The sequence below is a fragment of the Mastigoproctus giganteus genome, chromosome 14 (assembly GCF_048544385.1).
Source record: "Mastigoproctus giganteus isolate SK-2022 chromosome 14, ASM4854438v1, whole genome shotgun sequence".
In the NCBI taxonomy this organism is placed as follows: Eukaryota; Metazoa; Arthropoda; class Arachnida; order Uropygi; family Thelyphonidae; genus Mastigoproctus; species Mastigoproctus giganteus.
In genome coordinates, this window is record NC_143588.1 from 102,358,536 (window position 1) to 102,374,897 (window position 16,362).

The 16,362-nt window shown below is 36.2% G+C and overlaps 1 protein-coding gene across 1 annotated transcript in view; it reads right to left on the reverse strand.

The window, feature by feature from the left end:
* Positions 1-1,255: 1,255 nt before the first annotated feature.
* Positions 1,256-16,362, reverse strand: part of AGBE (1,4-alpha-glucan-branching enzyme) — a 122,111-nt gene continuing 107,004 nt past the window's right edge. Inside the window, exons 14-15 of the mRNA XM_090388907.1 lie at positions 13,548-13,665; positions 1,256-1,334 (exon numbers count right to left, since the gene is read on the reverse strand). Coding sequence (XP_090245033.1) covers positions 1,287-1,334; positions 13,548-13,665 — 166 coding nt within the window. The 3' untranslated portion in view covers positions 1,256-1,286. The remainder of the gene's footprint in view (positions 1,335-13,547; positions 13,666-16,362) is intronic.

A 16,362-nucleotide genomic window follows, 5' to 3' on the forward strand; every position in this document is an offset into this window, starting at 1 on the left:
TGATGCCACAATAACTGAAAATGTTTCTCTTACTAATTGGAAAATATACACATTTAATGGTGAGAGTAGAGATTTTTTTTCTTTTAAATATAATCACTAAATATTACATGAATGCATAAAATCAAAGAAATGTACAAAATTGCCAATTTTTTTTTCCATCATTACACACATAGATATGAAAGGGAAATATAGTAAAGAAAAAAAATATATATATATACATATATATATATATATATACATACACAGTATACATATACCTTCAAACAACTAGTGGCAAACAGGGTCCAGGTCCAAGAAATCATTATTTAAAAAGCTGTTTTGTTTTTTTTTTTGTTTTTAAAAAATATATATATATATTCAAAGCAAACATAACCATGTGATTCAACAAAACTGTTAGTTTGCAATGTCATCCAGCCAGCAACGAAGATAAACTTGCTCAAGTTCTCATCAGCAGATAAGAATTATTTGCTAATAAGAAAATATACTGAAGTGAACCTTTTAAAAAATAATTTTCACTAAATCTATAAATAAACTAATTGTGTAACTTAAATATAAACAACTTTTATTACATTTTGTCTTGTTTTCATAATTTAAAAAACAAACACTGCAATCATATGGAATTGATGAAAAGCAAAAAAATTATACAGTACTATTGCATTTTTATAGTTTATGTATTGCCAAGAATGGTACACAGTATGTAATGCCAAGGAACTACAAGGTGTTTTAATTTTTTTTAAGAAGCACTAAAAACTGATGTACTTTGAATAAATAAAAATGGAGTAAAATTTCCTAGTCAACTAGCTTTTTAATTTATATATTGTGTCAGTTTTTTATATCATCATTTATATATCATTCAGCATTTCAAACCATGCTGAATAGTGATATATAAGGAATGTCATTTTTAGGACAGTCATGATATATTATAATTAAAGTACATTCTGAAATCATTCTAATAAAAATGATTTCAGAAATCAGTTTAATTCTTCAGCAATATGAGAAAAATTCCATATAAATACCAAATCTACAGATAATTCTTTTACATGACTTTTCTCACTGAAAAATATGTATATACATGATTTGAACACCTAGCATTTATGGCACAAAAAATTTCATGTACTTTTTTTTGTTATATTCTATGAAAAATTCTTTACATGAGTGTTCTACTAGAACAATTTCAGTCCAACATATCCTCTTTCTCTTATTACTGCAACTAATCTCAAAATTTCATATATCTTTTGTTCATGATTAACACTTCACAATTTTCTTTCCTTAGATTTAATGTCAAGTTATTCTATTAATGCCAGTATTATACCAACACGACTGGGGATGTATACCTGCAATTAAAAATTTTAAAAGTTATAAATATTAAGACATTTTATGTATGCACAACTACTATAAAAAAGGAACTATGGTAGAATGTCGATTATCTGATTATCTAATTGGGACCAAGGTTGGTTCGGTTAATCAATCATACATGAGAATACCTAGTTTATACGAAACAGTGTAATTAGGCCTACAATTAAATTATTGTATGCAAGGTTATTACTACATATTATAAAAAGAAGTATTATAAAAACCAATTTATTTAGGAAATGGTTTGTAAATAATAATCAAAATATTTTGAAGAAACAATGTATATTATATTTATTTTGAGCTTACATAATTGTTTTACACTGTTTCAATTATAGATCACTTTTTTTACATAAACAGAAATAAACCAACACAAGTAATTGCACACAAATAAGAGTATAATGAACCTGGAAAGGTTTATTTTTTGAAATATGTCATCTTGAATTTTTCTTTGAACCATGCAAGATTCTTTTTTTTTGTGGTGAGTTCTTCATCCTCTTTAATAGCAGTATCTCTGTAGAACTGCATTCAGACTGTTTCTCACACGATGTCATTGCAGTTTCTAGTGCAGTGAAGGCCTCCACGTGAGCAGGCCTGCTCTCTCTTCTTCTTCGTCATCAGAATCACATTGGTTAGAATCAGCACACTCTTCATCCTGGACTAAAGCACCAATTTCTTCTTCAGTGAAAATATAACCAGGATTGCTAGCATCGTTGTTGAACCATGCCTCTGCATCATCTTGTCAACACTTGGAAAACCTGGGAATCCATTGAAATAAGGTTATAATCTCAGCTAAGTCTTCATTCAAATCTTGTACACGTGTGACCGTCTCTTCGGCAGCACTCCAAAGTTTATGCCATGCCTTTTTTCAGATTTCCCTCCGACAACATAATGTTCCAGGCATCTGCTAACATGTAGCAACAATCCTTAATGTTGAGTTTCTTTGAAAGCTCAATCACAGACTCTTCATCTCCCTCTGGTAACAGCAAGCGATGCAAGACTTGTTTCTTGTACCTCTTTTTTTAGTTTTCCTATAACACTGTGATCCATTGAATTCAGTTTTTAAAGAGGACGGTGGGATGGTGCATTACTGATAATAAGCCAAACTTTACCAGCTTTACCCTCATTTTCTTGATGCCTCTTTACACTTGGAATAAAATCTTGGCTTCGTCCAAGATTTTATTCCAAGATTTTATTCGTCCAAGCATTTTTCTGTGCTTTATGTCATACTGGTAGGCACGTTACACCTTTAAAGTGTCTTCAATTTCCCAATCACCAACAATGGTAAAACATGCTGTCCATTTGCATTTGCACACACCATAACTGTAACATGCTGTTTGTTAGCTTTGAAACCAGGAGCAGCCATTTTGTTGGCGTCTCCATAGCCAGGTGGGTAGGAGCAGCAGTGCATAGCACACGCTTCTTGATTAGACTGGGGTTCGAGCCTGTGACCACCAAATATGGAGGATGCGGAAAGGTCAGGGAATGACCACCGCATATCCCTGGAGCAATATGGCCTTAGTTGCTAATGCTCCTAAAAACCAAATAACAAACAAGCAGCCACTTTGCATCACGATGCAAGTGATTTATGAGGGAGCGACTTCCAATTAAGACCAGTTTCATCTGCTTTGTAAACATTATCCTTGGGAAAAACCTTCTTCCTCTGCCAATTTCAGAAAAGACTCTAAAAACTTCTGCTCCTGGGACATCACCTGATAAAGCTTCTCCTTGAATTTCAAGCTCCCTTATACCTTGGTGAGATTTGAAAATTTTCAGCCATCCTTTACTGGCTTTAAATTCAGATGGGCTTTTAAACTTTTGATTCAATTGTAACACTTTTTCGCATAACAGAGGTCCAGAAATAGGTTTGCCTTGACTTCTCTTTTGTAGTAGCCATAAATAAACAGTCTTCTAATTTCTCATTACTAGGTTTTTACATAGTTTTCCTTTTTTAAGAGCCTTCAATGTCTAACTTGAGTAAGTTTGGCAAAGTCCAAAAATGAAATTTTGAAGCAAACTTCAAATTTTCATTTTTGCTCTGCTCTATGTCAGATATAGTTGCTTTACCAACATTAAAAATCTTAGCAAGAGATACACTCGTTTCGCCCTTTTCCAGACTATTAATAATTTACCTTGTCTTCTATTGACAACACATTGTGGTTTCTTTTGCCTGTAGATGCCATTATTAATACAAAGGGGCAGCAGTATTAAAATTAAAAAGCAAAATGGCACAGTATTTCACTTTGAAACAGCCATGAACAAAAACTCAAACACTGAGTGATTAGAAACAAAATGCCTGCAATAACCTCACACTACAGCAGACTGAGTGAAAGCTAACCACTCCCCCCCCCACCATATTCCTGCACTCACACAACAGACAATGACGCATCAAGGTCATGAGAAGACTGTCCTGGGTCCCACAGTTGCTAAAGCCAACATCTGATTTTTAACTCCTGTAATGACAAATTAATTAAGTCTTATTTCTATGCTATACTGCATATATCTTCGAATAATAATCAGAAATGAATTAAGCAGCAGGAGTAATATTTCAGCATTTTTTTTGGAGGGGGGGGCGGTGGTTCAGATAATTGATAGTCGGATAATCAATGTTCTACTGTATAACGAAATATATATGTAAACAGAAATCAATGGGTACTAAATACAAATTTTTACTATTATGCAAGATTCCAAGTTATAAAAGTAATAGTCATTATAAAAGCCATATACAGTCATAAAGAGAAGACAATTTTGAATGCTTATATTTTTTGATGTAATGGGCTAGCATTAGTGAGTTTTGTATCAATAAACACAAGACATAGGAGTTTATTATTCGAGCAAAATCATATTCAACATGCAATTTTATGTGTCCAACACAATCCACAACAGCTGTAATTTCACCTTTCACTTCTGCAATGATATGTGGATTATTCATATACACTGATGAGCCAAAACACTATGACCAGCAAGTCGTTATGCAAATCAAAGTAACTGCAGGTGAACTACGGCGTGTGTGAGAGTCGGGACATGGTATAAAAAACACCTGATACTGAGCTCTGTTAATCAGTGTTACTCTTGTTCTTCAGATGGGAAAGGCAGTGGACTTAAGTAAGTTTGACAAAGTCCAAATTGTAATGGCCAGACGACTGAGTCAGAGCATATCCGAAACGGCACGGTTGGTGGTGTGCTCACAGTCAGCCGTGGTTAGTACCTACCGAAAGTGGTCAGAGGAGGGAAAACCCACGAACTGCTGGTGAGGCGTTGGACGACCATGACTGCTCAAGGTGAGCAGAGGCTCTCCCGGATGGTATGTGGCAACAGAAGGGTGACTGTGGCGCAACTTGCCGGTAATTGGAATGCTGGTGATGGGAGTAATGTGTCACAACACACAGTACATTGAACCCTGCTGAAAATGGGGCTGCGTAGCTACAGGCCGCTCCGAGTGCCCATGCTAACCATGGTTCATCGGCAACAGTGCCTACAATGGGTACGAGAAAATTGAAACTGGACCTCGAATGACTGGAAGAAGGTTGTCTGGTCCGATGAATCACTTTTCCTGTTGCACCATGTGGACAGCTGGGTACGGTGCATTGTTTACCTGGGAAGTAATGGTGCCTGGATACACCGTGGGATGAAAACAAGCTGGTGACGGCAATGTCATGCTTTGGGCGATGTTCTGTTGGGATACCCTAGGTCCAGTCATCCATGTGCTGGGCACTCTGACGTCTACCACCTACCTAAAAATCATTGCTGACCAGGTACACCCTATCATGGCAATGGTGTACCCCTCTGGCAGTGCCATCTTTCAGCAGGATAATGTGTCATGTCACACCGCCCTGATTGTTCGAGACTGGTTCGCGGAACATGAGGAAGACTTCCAGGTATTGTCCTGGCCTCCAAATTCCCCAGACATCAATCTCATTGAGCATCTGTTGTTTGTGTTGGAACAACGTCTCAACCACGGACCTTACAGGAGTTAAAGGATCTGCTGGTTACATGTTGGTACCAGATACCACAAGACACATTTAGAAATCTTGTAGCATCCATGCCTCACCGGGTAAGAGCTGTTTTGGCTGCACATGGAGGACCAACGTTTATGGTGACGAAACATTAAGTTATTAAGTTGTGACAGTGTGTCTGAACGGTATAAGTGGTTTGAAGACAGATCATATTAGGCAGGTGGTCCTAATGTTTTGGCTCATCAGTGTAAATGCTATCCTTTAGGAAACCCCTACAAGACATAATCAGAAATAATCACAGGGATTTAGATCTAACACAGTACAGTGGTCAAGAGTGTCCAATCTCACACTATCTAGTACATCAATTATCGATAACCTTATCATTAAAATGTTCCTTCAGTAAATGAAGAACTTCATTTGCCATATGTAATTTTATTTAATCTTGTTGGAAAAGTGGTTCTTCCCTGTTCATCACCATGCCTGGAATAGTTGTGATAAAGTAGTCTTGAAGGAATTTCAGGTAGCATTCACATTAACTATACCATTCAGCAAGACTGGCCTAACAATTCCAGCTGATGAAACTGCTGACTGTACTGAGAATTTTTGGGCACGTTCGCATATAAATATATATGCATCTATTGGCTTTCTCATGTCTATCTATCCATCCACATGTAACAGGAGCACTTCCAATGGACAAAATTTTATAATTGAGCCTTTTAAAAATATTTGTTATGCCATTATAAATTTCATTAAAATTGGACTAATAGAAATCCAACAATTAATATTTCTTCTTTTTCCACACAAAATGCATGGAAAAGAAGAAGAAATTCATAGATTAAATGTAGTTTTAATGCATTATTATGTAAGGCTTGTGAACAGACAATGTGTATACAGAGAGAAAAGAAACTTAAAAGTATACGGGAGAGACTAATAAATATAATACAGTTGTAATTAAACTGAATGGTTAAGTTTAGAAAATATAAAAAACTAGATGAGTTTTACTAAGTGTGAGAGGGTGCAAGTAACAACTAGTTTGATATCAAATTTTGCTTTAAACTGGAAAAAACCTGCAACAGAAATGTATAAAATGTTAAAAACTGTTTATGGTGACGAAACATTAAGTTATTAAGTTGTGACAGTGTGTCTGAACGGTATAAGTGGTTTGAAGACAGATATGAGGATGTTTGTGGTGATCTAAGAAGTGGGTGTCTTAAAATGAATAAACCTCTTAAAATGAGGACAGAACTCCAAAAGGTTGAGAAATTGTGGCAAGAGATTATTGTTTGATACAGAATGACAACTGATGTGATGGATATGAATAAGCAGATGATCTGTCAAACCGTGCATGAAGATTATAGGGAAGAGGAAGGTCTGTGCAAAATTTGTACCACACAGCCGCATGGATGAGCAAAAGCAACAAAGAATGTCACCATGCGAAAACTGCATCCAAACTTGTCAAGACAATCCTAACTGTACTGTCACTGGAGATGAGTGTTTTAGTACAGCCAGGAGATGAAGCATCAGAGCATACAGAGACTTCAAAATCATCACCAAGGCTCAAAAAAGTTTTATTTACAGAATTCCAGGATCATGATGATGATGCTGATCAAGTTTTCAACAAACAGGGTGTGATTCGCAAGGAATCTGTTTCAAGTGGACAAAGTCAATGCTGTATTCTATGTATGGGTGCTTCAAAGACTATGAGGTGTATTTTCTAAGTACAGGTAGCTGGTTCTTGTTGCATAATAATATGCCCCCCCTCTGCCTATTCTGCACTTGTTGTGAAGACATCTTTGATGAAACATGGCATTGTATAGAATAGGCAGAGGGAGCATACTATTTTTGAGCTTTCACTTTGTTATTTTTACTGCACATCCAGGAACTTTATTGCCACACCTCATATATTAAATACTGCTTCTAAATCATTCAATAATATGAAAAGCCTGCACCTGTAATGGTCATAAAAAATGGAAATATCAAAATTTGTCACGACTCTCGTAATACCAGTTTTACTGGTTATAATTTGGGGTCTGTTATGAAGTGGGGTCATATATGGTATCAGTTCTCTTTATGAAGGGGATGGTGCAATAGATTATTGCTGTAAACCCAAACACCTATCTACTCTTGTGTTTTGCTGAAAAGAAACAATTTGCTGCATAGAGACAGTGTTTCCTTTTAATGCTAGCAGATATAAACAACAAATTTGTATTGCTATACCTGTGTGAAAAAGTATGCAACAGGCAATGTTTTTAATAAGATAGATTTAAACATGACTTGTTCATTTAAGATGTTCCACAAAAGAAAAGCACAGAATACAAGTGGGAGAAATTATGCAAGGAAGCAAAGATTATGCAACACCTGCTAAGGCAAAAAAAAAAAAAAAAAAAAATATATATTTATATATATATATATATATACACACTTATATTTGAATAATGTTTGAAATCATTGAAAACTGAATCTTACATAAAAAAGGGGTAAAGCATACATCAGAGGCAGCAAAAAGCATTTTCCTCTACATGACGCTTGAGATATAAACTTAAGTGAGAATAATGATAAAAAATAAATAAAAATGCCAGCAGCATGGCAAGACAGAAGAGCCAAAATTGTGAAATTATACAAAACGATCAAACCAACAGGGAGGGAAGAGAATAAAATTATTTCAGCAGAAATTCTCAAAGATAATTTAGAAGTCTAAATACAAAGATAATAAAATATAATCAATTAAATTTTGAATAGCCAATTAAATGAAATTTAATGGTGCCCCCTCTGATAGGCACCAGGTCCAAATTTATGTGAAATATCATGAGCAGAGATGTGAACAACTGCAATAAAATAAAACAAAAGCAGAAATAGACTGACCATTATGTCCCATCTCAACAGAGGACCACAAGACCAATAATGGTCAGGGAATCGCTGCATTTTGATCTGGGGCTCAGAGGGCGGACTGATCTTTCGATTGATTCGCCTTTGTGGCGATTTGTCTAGCTATCGAAATGCAACGACTCCCTGACCATTATTGGCCTTGTGGTCCTCTGTTGAGATGGGGCATAATGGTCAGTCTATTTCTGTTTTTCTTATTCTGTTTATTTTATTTTATTTTATTGCAGTTGTTCACATCTCTGCTCGTGATATTTCACATAAATTTGGACCTGGTGTCCGTCAGGGGGGCACCGTTAAATTTCATTTAATTGATTATATTTTATTATCTTTGTATTTAGACTTCTAAATTATCTTCAAGAGTTTCTGCTGCAATAATTTTATTCTCTTCCCTCCCTGTTGGTTTGATCATTTTGTATAATTTCACAATTTTCACTCTGTCTTGCCATGCTGCTGGCATTTTTATTTATTTTTTATCATTATTCTCACTTAAGTTTGTTTATATATATATATATATATATATATATATATATATATATGAACTTATGTAGAAGATTATGGATTAATGCCATCAAATTAATGATTGAACATTACATTGGTCTGTATATAACCTTATTTTTTAAATATAATACCAACTGGATAATTGGAGAATTTAGAATATAAGTATTATGGGTGAAAACTATACCCATTAAGTCAAGGCGCCTCCGTAGCCAGGTGGGAAGGAGCAGCAGTGCGTAGCACATGTTTCTTGATTAGACCGGGGTTCGAGCCCGTCACCACCAAATACGGAGGATGCGGAAAGGTCAGGAAATGACCACCGCATATCCCGGAGCAATATGGCCTTAGTTGCTAATGCTCCTAAAAAAAAAAAAAAAACCAAATAATAACAATAATAACCATTAAGTCAAAGGTCTAAGTATTTAGGTAACCTAAGTTGGACTTCTTTGTTGTACCCTATAAATAAACACATAGAATATAATAAAATAAAATAAAATAATAAAATTAAAATGATGATATAGCTAATTATAGATATATGGATACAATGAATGGAACGTTAACTAGGGCTAGCTCCACTCAATATATCCCATCAATAATTAGCAGAGGCTATCTGTTTCTGTTTGCCATAACGTTCCATTCAATGTATCCATATATCTATAATTAGCTACATCATCATGTTAATTTTACTATTTTATTATTTCTGTGTTTATTTATAGAGTACAAAGAAGTCCAATATAGGTTACCTAAATACTTAGCCCTTTGGCTAAATGGGTATTGTTTTCACACCTAATATTTATATTTTAAATTCTCTAATTATCCATCTGGTATTATATTTAAAAAATAAGGTTATATAATATATATATATAGTAGTAATATAAAACTTTAAAGAAGAAAAAATGCCGACGGGGCTAGCCAGGTGGGTAAAGTGCCTGCCTGGCAACCCAAAGGTCTCGGGTTTCGATCAGAGTAAAATGCAAAAACTTTTAGAGGTGCATTGTGGCCACAGAAGCTGATGCACCAACAACTAACAAAAAAAAAAAACAGAAGAAAAATAAGCAGAACAAGGAAAATAACAACAGTTATTGTATGTCTAATGCTCCAAAATGCACAGTGCAGCAGTAAAGGAAGCAAAAGGATATAAATAATATGTAGTTTGTAAAATAAATAAAATGTCTGTGCAAATGGAAATGAAAAGTACACATAGTGCCTGACCTAAGAAAAGTTTAAGGGATTATTATTAGCCATATAGTTTAAGGAAGCCTGAGGCTTATGCTGCACCAGCTAAAAAAAAAATTTCCGAGAGAGAGAGAGAGAGAGAGAGAGGAATCACCAAGAAGAGAAGAATGATGATATCCAGCTCAGGACCCTGGGTGTGCCAAGCCCATACTCACCAAATGTGAGCCCCTGGGGTTGGATAGGTGGAAGTGAGGTAGTGGTTAAACAGGTAAAATAATTTGAAAAACCTAGTACAAAAATGAACTGGGACTGAGGAAGCAAAAAATATACACAAAAAGTTTTGTACAAAAAAATAAGTGAAAGGGCAATTTTAGCAAGAGGTTGAATAAGGGGATGGCAAATATGCAAAATTTGAATATAGTAAATGGAAATATGATACACAGCCAGGAAATTCATCATGGGACTACTCCTGACCATGTACCAGACACTCCATTTCCAAACTTGTCTGTAGTATTAGAAAAAGGGGGAAGCAAATATGCGGCCTTTATCGTAATACTAATAGACAAGGTAGTCCCTACACAGTGTAAAAATTAAGTTAATAATGTAAAATAAAAAATGATTCTACAAGGCTATGTGGTAACTGGTATCAATAGTTGACTATAACTAAGTTTATTGCCCCTCCTTTGCACCTTTTCAGTAAATCAATAACCTTGAAATGAAGTTTCCATACCTGCATACAAAATTCAAGATATGATCTGATCACTAACTGTATGTAAAATACTTATATCTTTTTCTCTACTCAGAAAATTTCTGTATATCACTGGCAGTATCTTGTGCTATCCTACAGCCTTACTACATTACTAACAGCATTTCGTGATGAATAGTATTAAACCCCTTAAGTTCTTTTGATTTTCAATGGTGCAGGGTGCAATAAGTTGATAATTTAACTTGGAATTAATGAGACCCAGATAGAGAACACGACATTTAGTAGCATTACACCTTAAATGGCATTTTTAGACAAGTTATATAATTTGTTTAAACATGTAAAATAAGTTTTAATAAGTCCTCACTAAAAAGGCCTCTGTGGTCAGGAAATCTGTTCATAATTGATGCCGCCAACTCTGACCAATTAGAACTTTATAAATATAAGTGAAATAAAATAAATAAATAAAATTGACTGTAAAGTATAGATTAAAATCATCAAACTATACTACTATAAAACTGACGCTTTCGGCAGCACCTGCTGCCTTCCTCAACATAAGTAGTGCTGCATCGACAACCCATTATAAAAGCACTAAGCCTTCCCAGCAGATCCAGGATGTACTATGGTACCTGCGCATACTCCGTTTCCTATATGTTAGCACCAGAAGTGGCATGGGGCTGTACGACCTTAAAACGTTCATCCCTATCTAGGATAACGGTCTGAAACATTACATTAATCCTACAACCCTTATCCCTATTCAAACTAAGATCACCCAAGAAATAAATCCTTAGACTCTCCAGCCACTTCCGGTTCCAGAAACCCTCTACTTTATCCATAATTACAGCCCCTTCGGCTGTTATACCATGCCCAGTTTCCCAGGCATGTTCCGCCATGGCCAACCACGAGACATTAGCCAACCTAAGCACCCTACTATGTTATGCTCCCCAAGTCTATCGCGTAATCTGCACTTAGTCTCACCTACGTAACATCCCCCACAATCCGGGCACTGAATTTTATAGACAACCCCCACTGTTGTCCCACAACAGGGTCTTTAACTGCAGCCATCACCGTGCACAGCTTCTGACCCGGAAGCTGCACACAACGCAACTGGTATGACTGTAATATGCGGGCTATTGGCTGTGACATGCCCGAATAGTAGGGAATGTACACAGTGGAGCCAAGTGCCCACTCCGAGTACCATGTCCACAACAACCTTCAATCACGTTCCGGGGGTATCCATATCTCAAAAGGTCGGCCGTGACCTGCTTGATTTCTTCCTCCCTATCCTCCGAGGAATAGCAGTGTGACCAAGCCCTGCTCATTAAAACCCTAACCACACTCACTCTTCTTATGACCTCCAGTCTGGGCAGAACCAAAATGAGTATACTGGGCCCAACACATCTCCTTCCTAAACACTCTTGTTTTTAATTGTCGGCCCACCCAGTACACCAAAACATCCAAAAATGGCAGAGCGCACCCTCCGTTCGACCTCGGAGATAAACTTTATAAAGGGGAAAACCACTATTAAGCCAATTGAGAACCTCTGGCCCACGTCCCCTACATAGTATTGCGAACGTATCGTCCACATACTTCTTCCACGCCCACATGGGTAGTGGACCAGAGGAACTCAACATCCTATCCTCAAATTCTTCCATTGCTAAATTAGCAATGACTGCACTAATAGGTGAACCCACAGCCACACCCTGGATTCTGCTGATATATCACACCTGCAAATACCATAGTGGTGCCGGACAAACACAAGCTAACACCTTCACATATGTCCTGTACACTCAAATTCGTCCTATCTCTCAAAGTATTATAGCCCTCCAAGGCCGTTCACACACAGTTCAAAGCACGATCCACTGGAATGCACGTGAATAACGACACCACATCAAATGATATCAAAATTTCTTCTGCTTCAATGTTCTGATTCTGGGCAAACCGTATAAATTCCTGACTATTCCTCACTGTCCGGCCCAAAACAGGAGAAACCAAACCCGGCAAGAATCTTTCCAGATTCCTGGCGGGGTTAAAGACCCTGTTGTGGGAGTTGATATGTAGGATGTTATGTAGGTGAGACTAAGCGCAGATTATGCGATAGAATGGGGGAGCATAGTAGGGCGCTTAGGTTGGCTAATGTCTAGGGGTCGGCCGTGATGGAACATGCCTGGGAAACCGAGCATGGTATAACAGCCGAAGGAGCTGAAATTACAGATAAAGTAGAGAGTTTCTGGAACCGGAAATGACTGGAGAGCCTAAGGATTTGTTCCTTGGGTGATCTTAGTTTGAATAGGGATAAGGGTTGTAGGATTAATGTAATGTTTGAGACTGTTATTCTGGATAGGGATGAACATTTTAAGGTCGTACAGTCCCTGTGCCACTTTCAGTGCTACCATATGGGAAACGGAGTATGCGCAGGTACCAAGTACATCCTGGATCTGCTGGGAAGACAGAAGATGCTGCTGAAAGCTTCAGTTTTATAGTAGTACAGTTTAATGATTTTAATCTATACTTTACAGTTGATTTTACTTATTTATTTTATTTTATTTGTAATTTTATTTAGTTTTATAGTAGTACAGTTTAACGATTTTAATCTATACTTTACAGTCAATTTTACTTATTTGTATTTTATTTCACTTATGTTTATAAAGTTATAATTGGTCAGAGTTGGCGGCATCAATTATGAATTTAATAACCTGTTGTAGCAACATTCCCTGATTCTTGGTGACAGCCTTTTACGCCTTAAATCAGAAAATTTTGGCATAAAACTTACTTGTATTACCATCATCAACAACATCATTAATGAAAATCAGAAACAAATAGGGCCCTTTTAAATTGCAACTAGTGAGTTGTAATTTTTTGTTGCATTTTGATTTTAAAATACTCAGAAGATTGCACTCAATTTCAGACTCTTTAATTGTCGTTATGTCAATTTTTAAAAGAACTTAAATGTAAACATATAACTTATACTGTATATGCCTTACCATCATGGAGTTGGGTCTTCCTGCAAATGGCTCTGGAAAGGTGAAAAATTCTGTATCAGCACGTAAACGCTGGTGTCCCCCAAATTCCCCTGAATCCGAATCTAGTACTATCTTATATCTGTTACTTATTAAGAAAATTCTACTGCATTAATAAATAATAATTTGAATTGCCAACTACTATTTTTGTTACTATTAAAACTAAACTCCACTGAGAAACCTATGGATAGCAGCGTGCAACTATGTTAGGGTATGGTTATAACGTTAAGCAAATTTATGTTGCGATTTTCACAAAATAAAATTAAACTATAAATTATATTTCCTGTCCTTGAAAGAGCAGTGAACTCTCTTTGAAGAAAGAGTCCACTGCTCTTTCAGGATGAAAAAGAAAAGGAAAAAAAAAAAAAAAAAAAAGTTCACTACTCGAGATGAATTTATCATTTCTTATCCCTTCATTGTGATCATAAGCCATGATCCCAAAGAATCATAGAGGAAAATCTTAATAAGTCATGTAGAAGTTAGTAAGGATTTTGGACAAAACATGAATTTGGTTAAAACAAAAGTAATGATGAACAAGTATGCCACAGGAAGGGATATAATAATTGAGAGAGCAGAAATTGAAAAGGTGGAATCATATACTTATCCGGGACAAGTCATCAGCTGGAATAATGATAAATGGCTTGAAGTCAAGAGAAGAATAAATTTCGGATGAATAGCATTCAGGAAATATAGTCACATACTGTGGAGCAATATCCCAATTTGTCCAGAACATAAAATAATGAACCAATGTCTACTTCCCACCACGACTTATGGAAGTGAAACGGGCACTCATCAAAAGAATGGAAGAGAAGCTGAAAACTACACAGCAAAGACTGGAACAAATTATATTCAGAATCAGACTGTTGGATAAGAAGAGAAACACATGGATTAGGCAGCAAATTCAAGTAAAGGACATTCTTATCAAAACTAAAGAACTGAAATGGACTTGAGCAGGACACATAGCTCAAAGACATGATGACAGATGGACTAAGAAAATAACAAAATGGTACCCAAGAGGAGCTAAAAGAAAACCTGGACAACAACAACAACAGAGATGGACAGTTGAAATTCAAGAGTTTGTGGGCAGTAAATGGATCACCATTGCACAAAACAGAAGGGACAGGAAAGTTGCTGGAGAGGCCTTCATCCAGCAGTGGATTGAAAATGGCTGATGGTGATGATGATCCCATCATTTATTGTAACTTCTTACCCTACCTTCAATGGTGATAAAGGTTACTGTATTTGAAATACAGAGATCAAATAATTATTCCATTTATATAAAACTGTATATATCAATATACAGTGGATTCCGGTTATTTGGGCCACCCGTTTATTTGGGGCAAATCTTAAAAAACAGAAACCAATCGAGAAAATAGCCAGGGTTTACTTCGCGTAATTGGGACAGCATGCAGTTTACTCGGGGCAGGAGATCGCAGCACTGGAGATTACCCTATGATTGTCTCCGACGGTACCACATGGTTCGGTTGAAATTCTGGAGGTCACAACCATAAAACAATTAGCAGTCACCTGTTTATTGGGCTTTTCTGTTAGTGAAATCTATCATAAACGGACAGTAAACTCGATCTTACTGAATTTGCGATAATACTGACAGCTGGAATTCTGTGGGTTATTATGGTGAAATGTGTTTACACTTCCATGAAATCTTCAATCATATAAAAAAATTAATTTTCAGATCTTCTCTTCATTCCTATTTTTAAAGCTTGGTAACTCGTTACTCTGTTCTCACTTGCGCGTATCGTGTTACTTGCAATTTGTGTGTGCCGTGTTCTTTGTTATTGATTGCTTATCTTTTTACTTTTTTAAATTTTAATCCCCACCCACAAATGTCAGTGAACAGAAATGTCAACTAGTTCGTATGTACATATTACAGTATGCATTAATTATTCCGATTATCACGTATATTCTTCAGATTTTCACATATTTAATTTTTTCATTGGTAAGGTAATAAAGGGTAAATTTGTGCTTAATATCTTTAGTTTTATAGCCTGTGGATAATATTCCTCCTATTTTCTCTAATTAGAATCACTGTTTCATAGAATTAAAATTCAATTCGTAAAAGTGATCACAATGACTGGTGCTTACTACACATCGTATAGTGAATGGTACTTTGCTATGGTGAGTTCGTTGTAATGTGATTTGATTGTACAGTGAATCAATTGTAAGGGGGGGGGACATTGTATTTTTAACTATTTACGTGAAACTTCGGATAATTGGGGCAGGCACTTAATCAGGCCAAAATGCACTAGTCCCAATGTGTCCCAAATAACCGGAATGGACTGTATATGTGTATATAAAATATTGTATTGTATTATGTATATAAAACTGTATATATATATATATACAGGGTGTCTCAAAAATATTGGTACAAACGTTTAGGGGAGGTAGGTAACATCTAAAGGAATGTGAATCTCATAGGAACCCATAGCCGGAAACGTCATGAGAAAGTAGTAGCAGAGGCAAAAGAAGCAGAAATGACACAAGACAGTAATTAGTGGCAAACATTTATTTGACATAATATTAACAATGGAGTACGAGATGGATGCATTTCATGATGTTACAACAGATGCTCGAAAGTTCCACCATGAGACGCAATGCATGCGTGACACTGAGGCAGCATGGATTGGCGGACATGGTTGAATACACCTGGAGTTTCTTTGACAGTAGCAGCAGCGCAGACGAGTCTTGCCACGAGATCCATTTCTGTCTCCACAGGCGATTCATATACGATAGATTTGAGGGGTCCCCACAGAAAGAAATC